Source organism: Bos javanicus, chromosome 7, assembly GCF_032452875.1.
Source record: "Bos javanicus breed banteng chromosome 7, ARS-OSU_banteng_1.0, whole genome shotgun sequence".
Classification (NCBI taxonomy): domain Eukaryota; kingdom Metazoa; phylum Chordata; class Mammalia; order Artiodactyla; family Bovidae; genus Bos; species Bos javanicus.
In genome coordinates, this window is record NC_083874.1 from 7,996,511 (window position 1) to 8,018,366 (window position 21,856).

Here is a 21,856-nt window from a genome sequence, read left to right on the forward strand (position 1 = left end):
CCCAGCCGCTGAAACATCGCCAGACATAGAGCTTGAGCTTTATGTTGAATAAATGAGTGAATGAATAAGTGACCCCTTCCCCCAAGCAGAGCCCTCACCAGCTTCTCTGCTGTGTCCCTCCCTCTGGCCCAACCCTAAGTCCTCAGTGCTGGAGTCTGGTTTTTTCTTCCCCAGAGTGGGGGCTTCTCTAGGCTGGTCTTGGGGCCTTTCCGGAGTACCCGTTCTTGCCACAGGGACAGAGCTCACTGCAGGGTGGTTGTTTTTCAGCATGACTGATTTTGGAAAAGGCAGTTGGATGAAACTGAGCAAGATTGGCTGAGCAGCAAAGCTGTGTAGGCTATGGGGTGGGGTGGACCTTTGGATATTGAGGAGGAAGGGGTTACTTTCAGGAAGCGCTGAGAGTAAGAAGGGGTGTGGGTATTTGGTAGCACACTTGAGACGCCTAGACTTTGTCCGAGGTCCGAGGCTGCAAAAATCGCCCAAGGCTCTTGGTCTGAGAGGGCCTGAGTTTAGAGTTGTGAATATTTCAGATTTTAAGTCCCCGAGGAAGCTCTGTGCACGCCTCTGCATTTGTGCATCCTGGCTGTGTATTCAGGAGCCTTGCAGGACGTGCCTGGTTTCAGTTTCGGGGTGTCGGGGCGGGGGGGGGGAGTGGAGGGGAGTGTCTGTTTGTGCCCGGCTCCGTGTGTATTTCGGGCTCTGGATGTGTTTTGGGGAGCAGGGAGATGTTCAGGAAGTTGGGTGTGTCTGACACCTTGGGTTGGGCCCGCTGGCCTGAGTTTCCGAGAAGGTCTTCGGGTCCCAGGCTGTGTGGGTGGAGGGTGGGCAGGGACCCCAGGAGGCCGGGCCGGGGGCGGGGGAGTTCTGGGCCGGCCCTGGGGCGGGGCGAGCCGCCCAGGGTTGGGGGCGGGGCGGCCCGGCCGTCTCACTTCAGCGAAGTTGGCTGCGCGGAGGCTGGCCCCGGACGCGCCCGGAGCCCAAGGAAGGAGGGAGAAGGGAGGAGAGAGGTGGGAGGAGGGAGGGTCGCGGCCGGCCGCCATGGGGCCGGGGCCCCGGGGCCGCCGCCCCCGCCGCCGTCGCCCGATGTCGCCGCCGCCACCCCTGCCGTCCGTGCGGACGCTGCCCTTATTGCTGCTGCTAGCGGGGCCGGGGGCTGCAGGTGAGGGGCCGGGACCCTGAGGGCGGGATGGGGTGAGTGGGTGGGGGAAGGGGAAGAATGGAGTGCAAGGCCTCCCCGAGTCTGGGACTTGATGAGGGGTGGCGGGGGGGTGGGGCGGTCCCTGGGAATCAGGGACCAGAGCGCAGGGGCAGGGAGCGCAGGAGCCGGGGGCAGGGACTCCGAATTGAGAGTGGGGGCGAGGCAGGACCCCAGAGACCGGGGGAACTGTGGCCCGGGAGAGATGTGGGCTGGGAATAAAGGGACCCTGGAGCCCGGGACTGGGAGCTGGAGGTGAGCGGATCAAGATTAGCGGGCGAGTAGGGGGGTAACCAAGAATCTGGGGCTCTCTCACCAACCATGCCTGTCTAGAGCCCTGGGAAGGTCACGATTGAAATCCAAGTATCCCCAGGTCGGGGACCCCTCGCATAAAAGCTCCCCCTCCCCATGCACACACCCGGGGCAGGTCTGGCAGGGCTGCGGGCCGGAGGGGGCGCGAAGTTCTGGGAGCTCTGAACTCGGAGAAAACTTCCCAGGCCGGAGCGCGGCAAGACCCGGAACCGGAGCCAGAGCTGGAGCCATAGAGGCGCCAGCGCCCCTTCCCCCGCCCGCGGCCCCGCTCCCTCCCCCGGCTGCTTGGACCGGACGGCGTCCCGGGACCCTCTCCCCGCCTGGGGAAGGGAGGGGAGGGCTTGGGGCGCGAGCCCACGTGCTCCTCTCCCGCTCCAGCGCCCCCTCCCAGCAGCCCGACCCCCTCCCCAGCGGGCCCGGGGAGCCCCCCGCCCCTCCCCCTCCCCACTCTTCCCCTCCCCCGCCTGGGACAATGGCCGCGCCGTCTAGACACCCCCTCCCCCCCGGCAGCCTCGCGCTTTCTTTGCCAGACAAAGCGGGGACGGCAGCGGGGCCGGACCGGGGCTGCTGGGGCGCACCCCCAGCCAAGGGAGGCCTGGCCAGCAGGGGAGGGACGCGAGCCCAGTGGCCCTGGCCCTGGGTCTCTGGACGCCGCTGTGGGGCTCAGCCCAGGGAGGGGTGGGGAGGAAACAGGCCTCCCCAGCCCAGCCCAGCCCAGCCCTGGCCGGGCAGATGGGGCAGGAGTGGGCAGGAGCAGCTGCCCCCAGAGGCCAGCCGGCAGGCACACATGGCCTGTCACACACTCACAGGACACACAATCTTGGATCACACATGTGGAGATGCAGATGTGTATGTGCGTGCACACACACACATAGGGTACACCCGCACACGTGCACACCCAGCTCACACAAGACACAGACGTTCACAGCTCACACGTGCTCATACAATCACACATGTTCATACATACCCTGCACCACCAGCCCAAGGCCTCACACTCACTGTCTGCACACACTCAGATGCATATAGACAGATGCAAGGATATGCCTACACCCAGCTGACACATGCAGGTATAGGGGCACATCCAACCCATACCCAGACATACCCATGCACACACAAGTCACACACAGCACACAGCTATATACCCAGATACATAGTTCACATACATGGACACACAACAAGTTTCAGCCTACAAACATCTCTACATCCATGCAGGCCATGCAGACACACACAGGGCCCACAGGGCCCACTGCTCAGCAAGGCCCATGGCTCGTGTCATGTGGCCCCCAGAATGAGTTCACAAACACGCCTGGGCTCCTGTCTGGGTAATAGTGTCCTGGCTGCTTGTGCCTTGAAGGGGACAGAAGCCATGTTTAATGCATTCACATGTCCAGTTTATCTCATTCTCTCTCTCTCTTTTTTTAAACTCTGTCTCTGTCCTTCTTGATCTCCTCTCTGTGTCTGTCTGCTTCTAGCTTCCTTCTTTTATGTCTGTCTGTTTTTCTCATCTTCTTCCTCTCCCTTTCTTTCTCCCCTACTTGCACACACAAGCACACATGCACAAGCGGCCCCACACCTGCTGGCTCACACAAGGGCCCACTAACTCACACCCCGCCACACCCCTGACCCATCCGACAGGACAGTTAGACTGTGCCACACTGCAGAGAGACACAGTCCTTAAGGGTGAGGATGCTGGACAGGTCAGCTGTGCCAGCTGCCCCTCCCTTAACACAGACTCCGTCCCTGTAACACCCAGTTGCTGGCTGCGCACGGCGTTCGTTCATGCCCTGGCATCTCTCCCCAGAACTAGCATGCAGGCCTGCCCTGTTGGAGTAGATGCCCAGCATCAACAGAAGGAAGACCTGGGGCCCCAGGACTCCCCACTCCTGCCCCCTCCACAACCCTGGGATCTGGGTACACAGTCCCAGACCTCCCTTCAACCCTTGCAGCACCCCCACTTCCTGTCCCCCCTTGTGGCAGCTTCTGAGCCCCCACATCTGGCACAAGTCGGCCCCTCCTCCTGCCTGCCCCTGCCTTGTGGTTCCCAGGGCCCGAGTTGGCAGTGACAGCTGCAGCCCCAACAGCTGGGGCCGGGGCGGGGGGCCGTGGGAACTGTGAGTGGGGGGGCTCCCTGCACTCGTAGAGACGCCCCCAGCCTGGTGCAGCTGTTGCCTGAGGGAGCAAAGGACGGAGTCTCAATCTAGGCTGGGGTTCCTGGGCGCCGGCCTGATACCCCCACCTTCCTTCACCCCCACCCAGCCCCCCCTTGCCTGGACGGAAGCCCGTGTGCGAACGGAGGTCGCTGCACCCAGCTGCCCTCCCGGGAGGCTGCCTGCCTGTGAGTGCCTGGCTCTGAGCCATCAGTGGGCCCTGTGTGGGGAGGCGGTCTGTCTTCTCCCCCTGCCTCTGTGTTCACCATAGATGCTTCCACCACTTCCTTCAAGTGTGTAGCTTGGGCAACCTCTTGTTTCCCCTTTGAGTGGAGCAGAGCTAAGAGTAGAGGCTCTAGAGTCTGCCTGGCTGGGGTTCAAATCCCACATCATGTTGCTGATGGTCTGACTTTTTAAGCCTCAGTGTCCTGGTCTGGAAAATGGGCCCACTAATGCTAACTACACAGAATTCTCTGCTGCCTGCGGTCTTGTGTAAATCCCCTGATGGACAGATAGTTATTCAATCAACAGACTTTCAGGGACTAGTAACAGTGGATTGGCAGTAGTGGGTATAGCATCTGTACCTTCCCACAGCTCAAGATTTAGTGGTGGGGCCACAGGAGCCCTGCTCTGCCACTTTCTGTGTGACCTTGAGTGAGTCACTTCCCCTCTCTGAACCTCATTGATCTATAAAATAATGGTTCTTCTGCCTGATTTGTGACCAAAGTCCCCCCAAATGCAGTTGTTGGAAAGTGCAGGGAAAGGCAGAGGGTTAGGAAAGCAGGGCAGGGCCTGGGGAATTGCTGAGCAGAGGCAGACAGAGATCAATTTGAATTCTGGGCTCTGGGATAACCTTGAGCAAGTGCTTTGAGCTCTCTGAGCCTCATTTTTGCATCCGGAAAATGGGGCAATAACAGTTCTCTCCTTTATGGAGTTGATTGTAAAGATTAAGAGTGAAATCAGCATAGTGTCGGGCATACAGTAAGTGCTCAATAAATGGTATTTTTATTAATGTTACTGGTAGAGATGTGGAAAATAGGTGCCATAAGGAGAAACCGCTGAGGTTATGGGAAAATGCTTGGTTCCTTTTATAATATCATCATTAATAATAGCAGGTCACCCAGTAGCCATTGGTCGATTCATTAAATGCATCCATTTATTCAGCAACTTGTGTGTCCAGCCCAAGCTGGGTGGGTCTGGGGTGACTTCAGAGACCCTTTGAAGTTGCACAGGCACTTTGACTCATCTGGATGGGGGTGGGGGGGTGTCTCAGCCTGGTAGAGCGGGTTCCTCGGGTTGGGATGGTGGGAATAGGGGGAAAGTGTGACCTCACCTGGCGCTACTCACCTGAGAGGCGGAGTCGCGGGACCGGGCGCCTGCGCTCTGGGACCCCGCGCCTGGAAAGCTGCCGACAGGTGAATGCGCCCCCGACTGCCCCGCCCCCCCGACAGGTGAATCACCGGCCCGCGCGGCCTCCCGGAGCCCGGATCGCCCGGAGCGGAGCGCCGGGCTTAGTCTCCAGAGCTGGGCCTTGGGAACCTCTCCCCACGCCCCCGCTCATCCCCAGTTTCCTTCAAAGCCCTTTCGTGGACCCCGCAGTCTGTCACCGCTCCATGGATCCTCCAACTCTCAAAGTCTCTCAATCTCTAGTCTCTATCTCCTAGTCATCACCTCTTCCCCAGCCAGTCCCCCAAACCAAGTCCGTGCTCCCCGCCACCCCCACTCTCCCGCCCCCATCGGTCTCCGGTGAAGCCCAGGCGACTGGGCGGGGCGCGGGCAGCGGAGAACCAGCCCGACCGGTCGGCAGGGGCGCGGGGCACAGAGCGTGGGAACCCGCCGGGGGCGCCGGGAGCGGGCCGCGCGGCCACGCCCTGCCTGCCGTGCGCGCGCGCGCGTGGTCGCGGGAGGAACAACCCGCCGTGCTCTACACCCAGCGCAGCACGCCCCCTCCCGGCGCGCAGTCTTGGCGGCGGTCCTTGCCTTGCGGATCTTTGGGGAGGGGGTTTGGGAACTGGGTTCTCCCTCTGCACCCGCCCGTGCCCCGACTTGTTTCGCTGGGGGCTGGGGTGGGGGGAATCTTGTGGGTGACGCTAAGGACTGAGTCAGCTACTTAAGTTTAGCCCCAAGCGACCGGGACCGGCCAGAGGGAGGAACACAGGCGAAGGACGGGTAGCGTCGGGGGCCGGTCCAAGTCCCTCCCTCTGACCCCACTCTGGACCAGCGCCCTTCTGTACCTTCACTCTCAGGGTGGCCTTAGTGGGTTTGGAGGGGGCTGGAGGCTGAAGGACCTTCCCCCAACAGGGGGCCCAAGCATTGGTGGCCACCTCCCCGCAACGGAAGGAAGGAAGGGGTCTCTGTGCCCCCAGGAAAGGAACTGAGGCTTTGTGGAGGTCCTCCTGCCTGGCATGTGAGAGTTAGTCCGTATTGGTGAATGAGGCTGTGGGTTGGTGTCTTTGAGTATTTGCCAGCCCAGTGCATCGTGTTCGTGTGTCCCTCTCATCTGGTACATTTGGGGGTTCTGCCCGTCTTTGTGCGCCTGGGTGGCTGTCGTCTGGAGCCTGAGACCTTTTGCATTTTCCATTTCCTCTACTCTTCCCCACACAGGCTCATGGCCCCCTCCCTCATTTTCTTTTCCCACACAGTCTTCTTTTTTTCCCTCACTTTGTCTGGGAAAACATAGTTGCCTTTTCCCCACCCCCATCCCTCTGTTCTCCTTATCCTGTGTTTTAGCTTCTTGTGGCTGTGGAACAAATGACCACAAACTGGGTGGTTTAAAACAACAGAAATGTATTCTTGCAGTTTTGGAGGCCAGGAGTCTTCACCTTTCCCTTGTAAGGACAGTTGTCACTCAGTTTAGAGCCAACTTGGGTAATCAGGATGGTCTCATCTAGACATCCATCATTTAATTACATCATTAATTACATTTCTTTTTCCAAATAAGGTCACAGTCACAGGTTCTTGGTCATGGACATAATTTTTCTGGGGCCACCACTCTATCCAACTGCATCCTTCATGGTCCCCATGGCCTGAACTACTCTTCCCTCCACTCCCGGCATGTTGCTTATTCATTCATTATTTGTATATCTTCTCTTTGGCAGACCTGGCTATGAACATCAAGAGGGTAGGGACCACTTTAATTGTGTTTGCTGCTGGGCTTCTCAGGTGGCGCTAATGGTGAAGAACCCACTTGCCAATACAGGAGACTTAAGAGATGTGCGGGTTCAATTTCTGGGTTGGGAAGATCCCCTGGAGGAGGGTATGGCGACCCGCTCCAGTATTCTTGCCTGGAAAATCCCATAGATGGAGGAGCCAGCCAGTCCATGGGGTTGCAAAGAGTTGGACATGATTGAAGTGACTTAGCATGCACGCTGTATTCCCATTGCTAAGAAGATAGTAGGTATGCTCAGGGAAACTGTTGCATGGATGAATACGTGTGTGTGTTTGTTTACCTGTGTGTTTTTGGTCTGTCTGGTGTGTATCTCTTATGTTCTGGGCTGTTCTGCCCTGACTTTCCCCACTGAGTCGTCTCTGTCTGCAGGTGCCCACCAGGCTGGGTGGGTGAACGGTGTCAGCTGGAAGACCCCTGCCATTCTGGCCCCTGTGCTGGCCGTGGTGTCTGCCAGAGCTCGGTGGTGGCAGGGACTGCCCGGTTTACCTGCCGCTGTCCCCGGGGCTTCCGAGGTAAAGGAGGGTCTGGAAGGGAGCTGAAGGCAGGCAAGGGTGTGGTCGGCCTGGGCTCACCATTTCTGGTTCCCGGCAGGCCCCGACTGCTCCCTGCCAGACCCCTGCCTCAGCAGCCCCTGTGCCCATGGTGCCCGCTGCTCAGTGGGCTCCGATGGCCGCTACCTGTGCTCCTGCCCACCCGGCTACCAGGGCCGCAGCTGCCGGAGTGATGTAGATGAGTGCCGGATGGGCGGGCCCTGCCGCCATGGTGGCACCTGCCTCAACACGCCTGGCTCTTTCCGCTGCCAGTGCCCAGGTGGCTACACTGGGCCACTGTGTGAGAGCCCCGCGGTGCCCTGTGCTCCCTCCCCGTGCCGTAATGGGGGCACCTGCAGACAGAGTGGCGACCTCACCTATGACTGTGCCTGCCTTCCTGGTGAGGGAGCTGTACCCAGGGGGAGGCAGCAGAGGTGGGGGCACAGCAAGCCTGCCTGGTAGTGACCATCCTTGTGCTCCACGCTAGGGTTTGAGGGCCAGAACTGTGAAGTGAATGTGGATGACTGTCCAGGGCACCGGTGTCTAAATGGGGGGACGTGCGTGGATGGTGTCAACACCTACAACTGCCAGTGCTCTCCTGAGTGGACAGGTGAGCAGTGGGACCTGAGGGAAGCCCTTGGATGGGCATGCGCCAGGTAACCGGACTCATGCGTCTGTGTGCCATAGGCCAGTTCTGTACGGAGGACGTGGACGAGTGCCAGCTGCAGCCCAACGCTTGCCACAACGGGGGCACCTGCTTCAACACACTGGGTGGCCACAGTTGTGTGTGTGTCAATGGCTGGACGGGCGAGAGCTGCAGTCAGAATATTGATGACTGTGCCACGGCTGTGTGCTTCCACGGGGCCACTTGCCACGACCGTGTGGCCTCTTTTTACTGTGCCTGCCCCATGGGCAAAACTGGTGAGTGACTTTTTTCCCTGAAGGCAGCAGGGAGTTGTTGATGGCTGTTGAGTGGGGCCAAGGATGGAGTCTGACTTGAATCAGACTTACGCTATGCTAGAAGCATAATTAAACATATTGTTCTTAATTAATGAAGCATATGCTTAATGCTTATGCTAGAAGCTGGGTTTGGGGTGAAGGATAAGCCTGGGAGAGGCCTGGGAGGGCAGACAATCCAGAGAAGAAGTCACAGGAATGGAGAGCTAAACTGTGACTCATAAGGAGAGGGGACTTTTGGGAGTGGCAAAGATCAGAGATGTTTGGGAGGGGGACTTGGAGCAGAGGGCAGCGTATGTCAGGCAGAGGGTACTGCAGGGGCAAAGACTTAATGCTAGGACCCTCTTAGAATCATGAAAAGAGTCAACAGATTTTAAAAACAATATGTGGATATTTCCAACTTATTTTCAAATGGTTCAGAAAAAATAAAGTTACAATAGTTGAATCTAGGTGGTGGGTATATGAATAAACTTTTCTGTATGCTTAAATTTTAAATAAATGATTGGGGGAGAATAGCTACTAAATATGGGTGTGCATGCTAAGTTGCTTATGAACTGCAGCCCTGCCAGGCTCCTCTGTCCATGAGATTCTCCAGGAGAGAATACTGGAGTGGGTTGCCATGCCCTCCTCCAGGGGATCTTCCCAACCTAGGGATTGAACCTGCATCTCTTATGTCTCCTGCATTGGCAGGCAGATTCTTTACCACTAGCGCCACTTGGGAAGCCCACTAAATACACTGCTGGTTAATAAAAATAAACAAAAAAACCCAAAACACTACAATGTTCAGGGATGTGGGACCTTTGGGCAGAGCTGGGGGATGGTCTTCCCTTGACTTCTACTTACTCTTTCCCAGGACTTTTGTGTCATCTGGACGATGCTTGTGTCAGCAACCCCTGTCACGAGGATGCTATCTGTGACACTAACCCAGTAAATGGCCGGGCCATCTGCACCTGTCCACCGGGTTTCACAGGTGGAGCTTGCGACCAGGACGTGGACGAGTGTTCCATTGGTGAGGGGGCGCAGTCTGAGGGTAGGGAAGGAGGGGAGAGGCTGCTCCTCGGCCACCCACACCCACACTGACTGTTACTCCACCTTGCAGGTGCCAATCCTTGTGAGCACCTGGGCCGGTGTGTGAACACACAGGGCTCATTCCTGTGCCAGTGCGGCCGTGGCTACACCGGTCCGCGCTGTGAGACCGACGTAAATGAATGCCTCTCCGGGCCCTGCCGCAACCAGGCCACGTGTCTGGACCGCATAGGCCAGTTTACCTGCATCTGCATGGCAGGTGTGTGGTGGGCGTGGCTGGGGCGGGGCCTGAGGCTGGGAGGCAGGGCGAGAAAAGCCTTCAGGCAGAGGGGCCCAGAGCAGATAGAACTGGAAGGGTGAGAGACTAAAGTCTGGGATGAGGTGGAGGCGGAGCCAGAGCAGAGTCTGGGGGCATGGTTGGGTGGAGTCAGTAGAACCTCAGATGGGCTGGGAGTGGAGTCTGGGCCTCAGGACGGCACTGTGGGATGGTAATGACATGAGGGCAGGAGCAGGGTCTGGAGTGGAGGTCAAAGTGGAGACTGTGGACAGAGATGCACTGATGCTGGGGTGGGATTGAGGTTGGGCACAAGGCTATGGTGGGCCCTCGGCTGGGAGCTGGGAAAGAGGCATAGTTTGAAGAAGGAAGAAGGACAAGCCCACATGGAGTCTCTTAAGCCTTGAAACAGTTGGGGCCACACTGAATGCAGATCCAGCCTGAGTCTGAAAACTGAATGTAGGGATGAGTTGAGGGGCAAGGCCAAGGCTCAAGGGAAGCGGGGTATGTCCCCCCTTGCTCTCCCTTCAGACCAGAAGCTAAACCCTCATTGCCGTAATCCCCCTCCCTCTATCCCTCCAGGTTTCACAGGCACCTATTGTGAGGTGGACATGGATGAGTGTCAGAGCAGCCCGTGTGTTAACGGTGGGGTCTGCAAGGACAGAGTCAATGGCTTCAGCTGCACGTGCCCCTCGGGTGAGGACTCTGGGCTAGGGAGCCTGAGAAAGACCTTTTGGGGCAAAGACTCCAGGATGGGAGCTTATAACATCGTGTTAGTGGCTTCCTATATAGCAGATACCACCTTATGAAAAACACTGAAGTTAATTTTAAAAGTAAATGGGCTTTCCACCCAAACCAGGCAGCACGGGTGAGGGGTGACTGCTCTGACCCTACTTGGGTCTCTGTTTATCTCACACTCCCCGCTCCAGGCTTCAGTGGCGCCATGTGCCAGCTGGATGTGGATGAGTGCGCCAGCACACCCTGCCGGAATGGAGCCAAGTGCGTGGACCAGCCAGATGGCTACGAGTGCCGCTGCGCAGAGGGTGAGGGCGGGCCAATGACAAGACTGCAGGAATCTGGAGGCAGGGCTAGTGGGGGAAAAGGGCCAATAATACGCTTGGGGGAACGTTGCGGGCAGAGCTGCCACAAGGCAGGCCCGGAGCAGGACCAATGAAAGAGCCAGGAGGAGGAGCCAATCCTGGACATAAGCAGAGGTAAGGCTATGGGGTGGGCCCAAAGGATCTGGCAGGATAGATGCGCACTGGATTGGAGGGACCCCGTCTGACCCCCTCCACCCCCAGGAACCTCCCGTACTGTCCTGCTCTGTCACTTCAGTTGTGTCCACTCTTTGCAAGCCAATGGACTGTAGCCCACAAGGCTCCTCTGTCCATGGGATTCTACAGGCAAGAATACTGGAATGGGTTGTCATGCTCTCCTCCAGGGGACCTTCCCCACCCAGGGATCGAACTCATCTCTCCTGCATTGCAGGCGGATTCTTTACCCACTGAACCACCTGGGAAGCCCAGGAACCTCCCATGTGTCTGCATCTCCAGTGGAGGGAGAGGCAAATCAGGGCTGACGGTGTAAGGATTGGAAGCACGGTCTCGCTAGGGGTGTGATTTAACTTGTAGGGTCCTGGCCAGGGACAAGTCTCGGAGGTGGCCGCTGGATGGCCTCTGGAGGCCAGCCAGGGGCGGAGCCTGAACTGAGCCCGCCTCCTATTGGCTCAATGGGCCAGGCCTGAGGGAGAACTGAGTTAAGATTGGGCAGAAGCCATGGCTGTGGGCAGGACCTTGGCCATTGGGTGGAGCCTGACCCTCTGTCCCCCGCAGGCTTCGAGGGCACAGTGTGTGAGCGCAACGTGGATGACTGCTCGCCTGACCCTTGCCACCACGGGCGCTGTGTGGACGGCATCGCCAGTTTCTCGTGTGCCTGTGCCCCGGGCTATACAGGCATGCGCTGTGAGAGCCAGGTGGATGAATGCCGAAGCCAGCCCTGCCGACATGGGGGCAAATGCCTAGACCTGGTGGACAAATACCTCTGCCGCTGCCCTCCTGGCACCACAGGTAGGGCCAGGAGCTGGGCTGGGACAGGAATAGTACATCTGATGGGACACAGAGGGTTCAGGAATGGTGTTTCTGGCAGGTCACGGTGGTGGCAATCCCAGTCATGTTCCCCTTCCGCAGGTGTGAACTGCGAGGTGAACACTGATGATTGTGCCAGCAACCCCTGCACCTTTGGAGTCTGCCGGGATGGCATCAACCGCTATGACTGTGTCTGCCAGCCTGGATTCACAGGTGGGCAAGTGGCTGCCATGGAAACGGGGTCTTTATAGCGTGAGGGTGAAATCATCTATCTTTCCTGGCCGGGTTTTGCCCCTCTCTTTGCACGTGCTTGTCCTCAGGGATTGTCCATGCTTTGCCCTGAGATTTTTGCTTTCTCTCATCGGCATGTATCCCCATGTTGGCTCAAGATTATCCTGGTATGTCCATGAAGGTATTCAGACTCAGAGATTGAGGTGTTTCTGAGTGGGGCCAAGGCAATCCTTGGCGGAAATTAAAGTGACTTCATATAAGTTTGGGGGCAAGGGTGATCTGGGGCGAGGTATCTCTGGGTTGCGGAGGTGGCTGTCCTAATATGCACAAGAGCTGATGTGTTATGAAGCAAATGAGATGCTCCTTGCTCAAGGGTGTGACTGTGCTAAATGGGGCAAAGTTGCCCTTCCCTGGTTGGCTCCGCTATCCTTGTCCCGGGATGAGGTTGCCTGCCTGCTCCCCAGGGCCCCTCTGCAACGTGGAGATCAACGAATGTGCGTCCAACCCCTGCGGCGAGGGAGCCTCCTGCGTGGATGGTGAAAATGGCTTCCGATGCCTCTGCCCACCTGGCTCCCTGCCCCCACTCTGCCTTCCCCCAAGCCATCCTTGTGCCCAGGAACCCTGCAGTCATGGCGTCTGCCACGATGCGCCTGGAGGGTGAGGTCTCTCCCCAGATCCCTGACCCTCACAGCTTCCCTACCCTCCTGCCAGCCCTGACTGCCTCCCTCACCAGGTTCCGCTGTGTGTGTGAGCCTGGCTGGAGTGGCCCTCAGTGCAGTCAGAGCCTCACTCGAGATGCCTGTGAATCCCATCCCTGCCGGGCAGGCGGCACCTGCACCAGTGATGGAATGGGCTTCCGCTGCACCTGTCCCCCTGGTGTCCAGGGTGCGTGTCTCCACCTTCCCGCCCCAGGGCCTCTTCCTTCCTTCTTCCTTCTTATTTCCTTTCTGCTTCATTCTCTCTTCCTTCTCTGTGTTTGCCCTTTTTTTTCTTTTCCTTTCCCACTCTTACACAGGAGCTTGGGAGGTGGGTATCAAGGTGGGGACCTTGCGGGGAGATGGCAACAAGGAATCTCTCAAGACTATCTCACTCTGCCTGCCCACTACAGGCCATCAGTGTGAGCTGCTGTCCCCCTGCACCCCGAATCCCTGTGAGCATGGGGGCTACTGTGAGTCTGCTCCTGGCCAGATGGCTGTCTGCTCCTGCACCCCTGGTTGGCAAGGTACACCAGTTGCTTCTTCTCTTCCTCACCTCCTCTGCAACTTGCTCTATACTGGGTGATGCTGGGGACCCAGAGAAGGAGTCCCCCCACCACCGGCTCTGCCTTAAAAAAAATTTTTTTTTTAGTAAATTATTTATTATTTATTTGGCTTTACTGGGTCTTAGTTGCAGCATGTGGGATCTAGTTTCCTGATCAGGGATTGAACCCAGGCCTCCGGCATTGGAAGCACAGAGTCTTAGCCACTACACCAGCAGGGAAGTCCCCTGGTTCTGCCTTTTAAGGGAGCTTCCTCTGGGAAGGAACAGAGCTAGACACAGACACTTGCAGCCTGTGTAGTCAGTTCAGGAGAAGAGGAAGAGATATGGGCTGTGTTGTTCATTGTTTAGTTGCTAAGTCATGTCTGACTCTTTTGACCCCATGGAGGGCAGCATGCCAGGCTTCCCTGTCCTTCACCATCTCCCGGAGTTTGCTCAAATTCACGTCGATTGAGTCAGTGATGCCATACAACTTCCCATCTCACCCTCTGTTGTCCCCTTCTCCGTCTGCCCTCAATCCTTCCCAGCATCAGGGTCTTTTCCAGTGAGTTGGCTCTTAGCATCAGGTGGCCAAAGTGTTGGAGGTTCGGCTTCAGCTTCAGTCCTTGCAATGAATATTCAGGGTTGATTTCCTTTATGAGTGACTGGTTTTGGTTTGATAAGGGCTTAAGAATCTAGAATTCAGGCTGAGAGTTTGGGGAGAGCCTGGAGGACCAGACCTCAATCACAGAATCACATTCTTCATCCACTGAAATAAGGAGAGGGGTGTTCTGGAACAGTATGTGCAAAACGCCCAGAGGCAAATTGTTCTTGCCTTCATCCATCTCAGTCTTAAGATTCCTCCTGAGCACCAGGTACTCCCGGACCCTACCCTGCATCTGCTAATCCTGGATGTTATTTCCCTCCCCACCCCCAGGCCCACGATGTCAGCAGGATGTGGATGAGTGTGCCAGCCCCTCACCCTGTGGTCCCCATGGTACCTGCACCAACCTGGCAGGGAGTTTCAGCTGTACCTGCCACGAGGGCTACAGTGGCCCTTCCTGTGATCAGGACATCGATGACTGTGACCCCAGTGAGTTCAAGGGAGCTCTTGGGGGGAGGATTTTGACCTAGGGAACATGTTCATCAAGTTGCTACAGTATGCCTAGCACTGTGCTTTCATTTCATCTTCACAGTTGTCTTACTTTCCGCATTTGTTCATGAAAACTGAGGCCCCACAGAGGTTAAGTGACTTGCCCAAGGTAATGCAGTGAGTAGAGAGATGAGCTAGGTTAGGAGCACAGGTCTGTTTGACTCTGAAGGCTGTAAACTGCCTCTGGCAGCAAGCAAGTTAAAATTGTATGTAAACTATGAGATAATAGGCCCCTTAGTGAGTCACCAGGAGCACTGTTCAATAGACAAATAATGCAAGTCACATATGAATTAAAATTTTTTAGTTGATTTTTTAAATCTTTTTTTGTTTATTTTTGAATTAATTTTTTAAAAATTTATTTCATTGCACTGCATCTTAGTTGCAGCATGGGGGATCTTGTTCCCTTACCAGGGATCAAACCTAGGCCCCCTGCACTGGGAGCAGGTAGTCTCAACCTCTGGACCACCAGGGAAGTCCTTGAATTAATTATTTTCTAATAGCTGTATTAAAAAGCAAACAAAATGATAACAGGTGATATTAAATTTAATAATATATTTTATTTAACCTAATACATAAAAATATTATCATTTCAGCATGTAATCAACATAAAATGATTGAGGTATTTTACATTATTTTTTTCTTTTTTCATATGGAATCTTCACGATCTGCTCTCTGGTGTCTGTTTTATGCTGACAGTACATCTCAAATTGGACCAACCACATGTCAAGTGCTCAAGAGCCACATGTGGTCAGTGGCCACCCTACTGGCTAGCCCAGGCCTGGAGGAGACCTCCTGTGCTGAGCTCAGGAATTAAGCAGATACAACTAGTACTTGGGGTTTCCCAGGTGGTGCTAGTGGTAAAGAACCCACCTGCCCATGCAGGAGACATAAGAGATGAGGGTTCGATCCCTGGGTGGGGGTGATCCTCTGAAGGAGGGCATGACAACCCACTCAAGTATTCTTGCCCAGAGAATCCCATGGACAGAGGAGCCTGGTGGGCTATAGTCCATAGAGTCAAACAGATTTGGATATGTCTGAAGCGACATAGCACGCACGCAGGCAACTAGCACTTGGGAGCTCAAAGGGACCTTTTGGGAACTTCTCAAACCTTTCCTCCCTTACATATAGATGAGGTTTCCATCAGATAAGGGAGGGAATGAGGCCACAGAGAGAACAGGGTTTGGTTCCCCTGGCTAAGTGTGCCCCTCCCAATGAAGCTTGGCTTTCTCCCCATTTCCCTCTATGCAAGGCATGGCCAGGTCAGGGGGTGAGGTGCGTGACCAGACCTCCTCCCTTCTGACCGTAGACCCCTGCCTGAATGGTGGCTCATGTCAGGATGGGGTGGGCTCCTTTTCCTGCTCCTGCCTCCCTGGCTTTGCTGGTCCTCGCTGTGCCCGAGACGTGGACGAGTGTCTGAGCAGCCCCTGCGGCTCAGGCACCTGCACAGACCACGTGGCCTCCTTCACCTGCACCTGCCCACCGGGTTATGGCGGCTTCCACTGCGAGCAGGACCTCCCCGACTGCAGTCCCAGGTGGGTGGGGCCTCTCCTGGGAGTCAAGGACCCTGGCATCGGATGGGGCGTGGGACCCGAGGAGCCGGGGACAAGGAGTCCTCGGCTAGACACCCACTTCAGGACTCTGATGCCCGATGGGAACGTGTCCGGGAAGGGGCAGGACATCTGTTGGGAGGTCACCTTAGGTACCCTGTCCCTGCGGGAGCAAGGCCAGGCCACGGGGACGGGGGCCTCCACGTGGCTTCCACATAGCCCTGAAGCATCTGGTATACTGGGGTTAAGGGACATGACAGGGCAGGGCCTTTGGGGGACCTCAGCTTCTCCTTGGGGTAGGGGTCTTGTCACTTCCGCCAGGAGGGGCCCAGGAAGGGGGCAGGGCCTCTGAAGGGTGGGGCCAGACGCGCCCCTCCTTTCCCTCCAGCTCCTGCTTTAATGGAGGGACCTGCGTGGATGGTGTGAACTCATTCACCTGCCTGTGCCGCCCGGGCTACACTGGCACACACTGCCAACATGAAGCGGACCCTTGCCTCTCGCGGCCCTGCATGCACGGGGGCGTCTGCACTGCCGCCCACCCTGGCTTCCACTGCGCCTGCCCAGACGGCTTCACCGGCGCTCAGTGCCAGGTGGGCGGGGTCACTGGAGCCTTGGGGAGGAGTCTAGAGGGATGTTCTGGGGGAGGGGCCTTTTGGGTACCCTGGTTGGTTGAGAAGGCAGCCTGGATCCTGGGGAGGAGTTGGCAGAGGGATTGTGGTGAGGGGCCTGGCAGGGATCCTGAGGGAGAAATCTGGAGAGGCGTTCTGGAGCCTGCTCAGAGGAGAAGCTGGGCAGGGTTTCTAGGGGTCCCCGAGTGTGAACACCCTGCCCTTCCTCGACAGACGCTGGTGGACTGGTGCAGCCGCTCGCCCTGTCAGAATGGGGGTCGCTGTGCCCGAACGGGGGCCTCTTTCTACTGCCTTTGCCCCCCTGGGTGGAGCGGCCGCCTATGTGACATCCGGAGCCTGCCCTGCAGAGAGGCCGCAGCCCAAATTGGTGAGGGGGAGCGCGTGATTGGGCGTGTGTGCACATTCTTCCTCCTAGTGTGAGCTGAATGAGAGTGCACCAGAGCTTATGGACGTCGTGGGGTGTGTGCGAGTGTGTGGATATGTGACTGTCTGACAGCTGGCCAGGACAAGGTGGTATGTGTGTCTATCACTGTGAAACAGCAGGGATGTCTGCAATGCTGTGTGTGACCTAGCTGATGTGAGCTTTGAAAGTGCATGTGTGTGTGTGTCAGTGTCAGGGGATGTGTGGTAACCCAGTGGAATGTGTGTGACGCCTTGGTGACTGAGGCTAGTGGGGATGCTGGGTGTGCTGTGTATGACGGGGGCAGGGAGGAGGGAGTCTGCCTGATGCCGCTCTCCTCTGCTCAGGGGTGCCCACAGAGCAGCTGTGTCAGGCGGGTGGGCAGTGTGTGGACAAGGACAGCTCCCACTACTGTGTGTGCCCAGAGGGCCACACCGGCAGCCACTGTGAGCAGGAGATGGACCCCTGCTTGGCTCAGCCCTGCCAGCATGGGGGCACCTGCCGAGGCTACATGGGCGGTTATGTGTGTGAGGTAAGGAGCACCCAGGGAAGGAGATGGAGGGCTGGTCACCCTGAGTGTGTCTGGCTACACATTTCTGTGTGTCTAGAGCCTGGTGCGGTGTCCCTCTCTAGGCATGTCTGGGTTTTTGCTTTTGTGACTCTGGGTGTATCTTTGTGGGTGTCACTCTGGGTAGATCTCAGGGTGTCTCTGGCTCTACCTCTGTCTTTTATTATTTCTTGGACATGTGTGTCTCTATGGGTATGAATGGCACACATGTGCCAGTGCCTGAGTGTGCATCTCTGGCTGTGTGTGTCTTGGGTGTATCTGGGTATTTCTCCTGTGTACATTTGTATGTATGTGCCTGTACATTTGTATGTATGTGTGTTTCTTTGCACTGAGTGTATCTGTAGCCCTCTGTGTCTGGGTGTTTCCATGTACTGGGTGTGTGTTTTTGCTCACTGAGCATATCTCTGTGCATGGGATGACTGTGTGTGTCCCTTTGCCCTGGGATTCTCTGTATCTTCATGGGGAGCATCTGTGTCCCTCTGGGCTGAGGAGGTCCCTGTCTCGCCCCCACTGCAGTGTCCAGCTGGCTACACTGGTGACAACTGTGAGGATGATGTAGACGAGTGTGCCTCCCAGCCCTGCCAGCATGGGGGCATCTGCATTGACCTCGTGGCCCACTATCTCTGCTCCTGTCCTCCAGGGACACTGGGTAGGCCAGGACCAGGGTTTGGGGACAGGTGGGGAGGCTGGGTTTCTGAGCCCTCCTGATGTTCCCCATCCCCCATCCCCCTAGGCGTGCTCTGCGAGATTAATGAGGATGACTGTGGCCCAGGCCCAGCCCTGGACCTGGGGCCCCGGTGCCTGCACAATGGTACCTGCGTGGATCTGGTGGGTGGTTTCCGCTGCACCTGCCCCCCAGGATACACTGGCCTGCGCTGTGAGGGGGACATCAATGAGTGTCGCCCAGGTGCCTGCCATGCGGCACATACCCGGGACTGCCTGCAGGACCCAGGTGGGGGCTTCCGCTGCCTGTGTCACCCTGGCTTCACAGGTGAGCATGGGAAGAGGGGGCTGGCCTGGGATCCTGCCTGTGTTCCCCACAGGCAGCTGATCCACTCCCTTCTGCTTGCCCAGGTCCCCGCTGTCAGACTGTCTTGTCTCCCTGTGAGTCTCAGCCTTGCCAGCATGGAGGCCAGTGCCGTCCTAGCCCGGGCCCTGGGGGTGTGCTGACCTTCTCTTGCCACTGCATCCCGGTAGGTGGTAGGTGGGGGTGGCCGGTGGTAACAGGGTCTCTGGAAGCAGGTAGGGATGGGGGGTAGGGGGCGTGGCCTCATGGGAGGGTGAGGCTTTTAGGGGACAAGAAGTGGAAGAGGATTTCTGGGAAATGTTGAAATTACCGGGAGGTTGTGTTTGTGTGTCTCTCCGGAATTTGGAGTTGCGGCCTCTTGGGAAAGCTTGGGCTTACCTGTAAGGTGGGGCTGGCAGTGGGAGCCGGGAGAGGTTGGGCCAGACCTCGGGAGATCAGAGGCACAACCTTTCCCAAGTTCTGATCCTCCATATTTCCTTTCCTCTCCCCCTTCAACCCTCAATGCGCTTCTCCACCTTTCCATTTCTCTCACCTTCCCTATTTTCTCCTTCCCTTCTCTCTCCCCCTCTATATCCCCTGCCCCTGCGCTCTTTCTCCCCTCCCCGCAACCAACCCACAGCCGTTCTGGGGCCCGCGTTGCGAGCGGGTGGCACGCTCCTGCCGGGAGCTGCAGTGCCCCGTGGGTGTCCCGTGCCAGCAGACGGTCCGTGGACCGCGCTGCGCCTGCCCCCCGGGGCTGTCGGGTCCCGCCTGCCGGGGCTCCCGGGGGCTGACCCCCGGGGCCGCCAATGCCAGCTGTGTGACCTCTCCCTGCCTCCACGGGGGCTCCTGCCGCCCGGAGCCGCTCGCGCCCTTCTTCCGCTGCGCTTGCGCGTCAGGCTGGGCCGGGCCCCGCTGTGAGGTGCCCGCGACGATGCCCGAGGTATCCGTGGCGATGCCCGAGGTCCCAGAGGAGCCGGCGTGCCCGAGAGCCGCCTGCGAGGCCAAGAGCGGTGACAAGAACTGCGACCGCGAGTGCAACAGCCCCGGCTGCGGCTGGGACGGCGGCGACTGCTCGCTGAGCGTGAGCGACCCCTGGCGGCAGTGCGCGGCGCTGCAGTGCTGGCTCCTGTTCAACAACAGCCGCTGCGACCCTGCCTGCAGTTCGCCCGCCTGCCTCTACGACAACTTCGACTGCCGCGCCGGCGGCCGCGAGCGCACCTGCAAGTGAGTCCGTCCTCAGTCTGGGTCTTGTCTGTCCATGTGCCACATTGGGCCCTGCTTCTCTGTTGTCCATCCATTTGCCTTGATCTGTCAGTCCGTCCTCAGTCTGTCTGTTGGGCTGTCCCTTCGTTTGCCCTGTTTCTTGGTGTACTTTGTCCATCTGCGTGCAGTTTGTCTGTCTGTGCCCCTCACCTAGCCATCCACGTGCCATTTATGCCTGTCTGCCTGTCTTCCCATTCTTGTGCTCTGTCTGTACATCTTCGTTCCCTGCCTATCAGCGTGGCAGTTTGTCCATCCATTAGCCCTTTCTGTTTTTCTGTCTGCCTCTGCACTCCATCCGTCCCTCTTTATACCCTGTTTGTTGGTCTTTCTGTCCATCCATGAATTCGTTTTGTCCCTCTATGCACCCAGCTGTCTGTCTGCACCCCTGCTTGTCCATCTTCAGACCTCACCTGTCCATTTGTCTGTCTCTATGCCAGTCTGTCTCTCTATGTGCCCCATCTGTCCATCTGCACACCTTTGTGCCCCACCTGTTCATTCATGTGCCCCTTCTGTCCTTATGTCCACCCATGCGTGTTTTTGCCCCTCTATATGCCCATCTATCCATGGCCCTGCTGGTCTTTCCCTGCCCCTCTTCTGACCTTCTCAGTCTGTTCATGAGGCCTGTCTATCTGTCTCATACATTCTATGTATTCATCCATATTCTCTGCCCTGTCTGACCCTCTGTCCCTCTGTCTCCCCCGTCTCATTCTGCTCCAGCCATCCTGGCCTTTTTTCCAGTCTTTAGATTCCCCAGGCTTGGTCCCATCTCAGGGCGTTTGCACTGGCTGTTCGCTCTGCCGGGATGCTGTCCTTCAGGAAGTCACATGGCTCCTCCCTCATCTCCTTCAAGTCTTTGCTCAAGCACAAGTCTCTCCGTGAACACCTTCCTGGCCACCCACAGCACTTCCTCTGCTTAATTTCTTCCCTTAGCATTTAATTCGTGTGTGTGTATGTTTACATTTAGCCTTTATTGTTGTGTAATCAAAATACTGTATGTTCTGCTCATTCATCATTTTTAATATATGTCTCTGCCCATTGTAATGACAGCTTCAAGTGGGTAAGGTTTTGTGTTGGGGCCATATCCTTAGTGGACTTCCCCAGTAGCTCAGTCGGTAAAGAATCTGCCTGCAATGTAGGAGACCTGGATTTGATCCCTGGGTGGGAAAGATTCCCTGGAAAAGGGAAAGCTACTCACTTCCGTATTCCTGCCTGGAGGATTCCATGGACAGAGGAGCCTGGCAGACCACCATCCATGGGATCTCAAAGAGTTAGACACGACTGAGTGACTAAGGTTTTTCACTTCACTCATATCCTTAGCTCCTATAACTGCGCTCAGCACCTAGGATGCAGTTGTCAATAGTTACTGACTTATTAATAATTGTAAAGCAACTGGCTGGTTTTGCAGAAAGCCTGATACATTCCACAGGCATGTGGATACGTTCCAGTTCTCTGCTCCCTGAAGAATCTTGGGTGCTTTGCGGTGTATTCGGGCAGCGTGGGGCAAGGTGGGGGCATGTGGGGTGGGGGGTGGGAGTTGGGGGAGAGGCTCCCTTGACCCAGCCCTCCTCCTCCCCCAGCCCAGTGTATGAGAAGTACTGCGCAGACCACTTCGCTGACGGCCGCTGCGACCAGGGCTGCAACACGGAGGAGTGCGGCTGGGATGGCCTGGACTGTGCGGGTGAGGTGCCGGCCCTGCTGGCCCGAGGCGTCCTGGTGCTCACAGTGCTGCTGCCGCCGGAGGAGCTGCTGCGCTCCAGCGCCGACTTCCTGCAGCGGCTCAGCGGCATCCTGCGCACCTCGCTACGCTTCCGTCTGGACGAGAATGGCCAGGCCATGGTCTTCCCTTACCACCGGCCAGGGCCTGGCGCTGAATCCCGGAACCGGCGGGAGCTGGCCCCTGAGGTGATTGGGTGAGTGACTCCAGCCCCAGGGGAGCCGTGGGGGGCGCATGCAGATGCTAGGGAAGGGGCACCATTCACAAGGCCTTGTGCGTTTGCTGTGCTGTGCTTAGTCTCTCAGTCATGTCTGACTCTTTGCGATCCCATGGACTGTAGCCTGCCTGGCTCCTCTTGTCCATGGGGATTTTCCAGGCAAGAATACTGGAGTAGGTTGACATGCCCTCCTCC

General features: G+C 57.2%; 1 protein-coding gene across 1 annotated transcript in view; it reads left to right on the plus strand.

Moving 5' to 3' along the window:
* The first annotated feature begins 1,019 nt into the window (after positions 1-1,019).
* NOTCH3 (notch receptor 3) overlaps positions 1,020-21,856 on the plus strand; it is a 39,736-nt gene continuing 18,899 nt past the window's right edge. Inside the window, exons 1-25 of the mRNA XM_061421817.1 lie at positions 1,020-1,159; positions 3,764-3,842; positions 7,193-7,335; positions 7,415-7,753; positions 7,841-7,963; positions 8,041-8,274; positions 9,164-9,319; positions 9,410-9,595; positions 10,193-10,306; positions 10,540-10,653; positions 11,443-11,676; positions 11,797-11,907; positions 12,390-12,582; positions 12,659-12,810; positions 13,034-13,147; positions 14,099-14,254; positions 15,621-15,846; positions 16,250-16,451; positions 16,704-16,857; positions 17,238-17,422; positions 17,975-18,107; positions 18,192-18,449; positions 18,533-18,651; positions 19,105-19,691; positions 21,308-21,640. Of these exons, the coding sequence (XP_061277801.1) occupies positions 1,039-1,159; positions 3,764-3,842; positions 7,193-7,335; positions 7,415-7,753; positions 7,841-7,963; positions 8,041-8,274; positions 9,164-9,319; positions 9,410-9,595; positions 10,193-10,306; positions 10,540-10,653; positions 11,443-11,676; positions 11,797-11,907; positions 12,390-12,582; positions 12,659-12,810; positions 13,034-13,147; positions 14,099-14,254; positions 15,621-15,846; positions 16,250-16,451; positions 16,704-16,857; positions 17,238-17,422; positions 17,975-18,107; positions 18,192-18,449; positions 18,533-18,651; positions 19,105-19,691; positions 21,308-21,640 (4,766 nt within the window). The 5' untranslated portion in view covers positions 1,020-1,038. The remainder of the gene's footprint in view (positions 1,160-3,763; positions 3,843-7,192; positions 7,336-7,414; positions 7,754-7,840; positions 7,964-8,040; positions 8,275-9,163; positions 9,320-9,409; positions 9,596-10,192; positions 10,307-10,539; positions 10,654-11,442; positions 11,677-11,796; positions 11,908-12,389; positions 12,583-12,658; positions 12,811-13,033; positions 13,148-14,098; positions 14,255-15,620; positions 15,847-16,249; positions 16,452-16,703; positions 16,858-17,237; positions 17,423-17,974; positions 18,108-18,191; positions 18,450-18,532; positions 18,652-19,104; positions 19,692-21,307; positions 21,641-21,856) is intronic.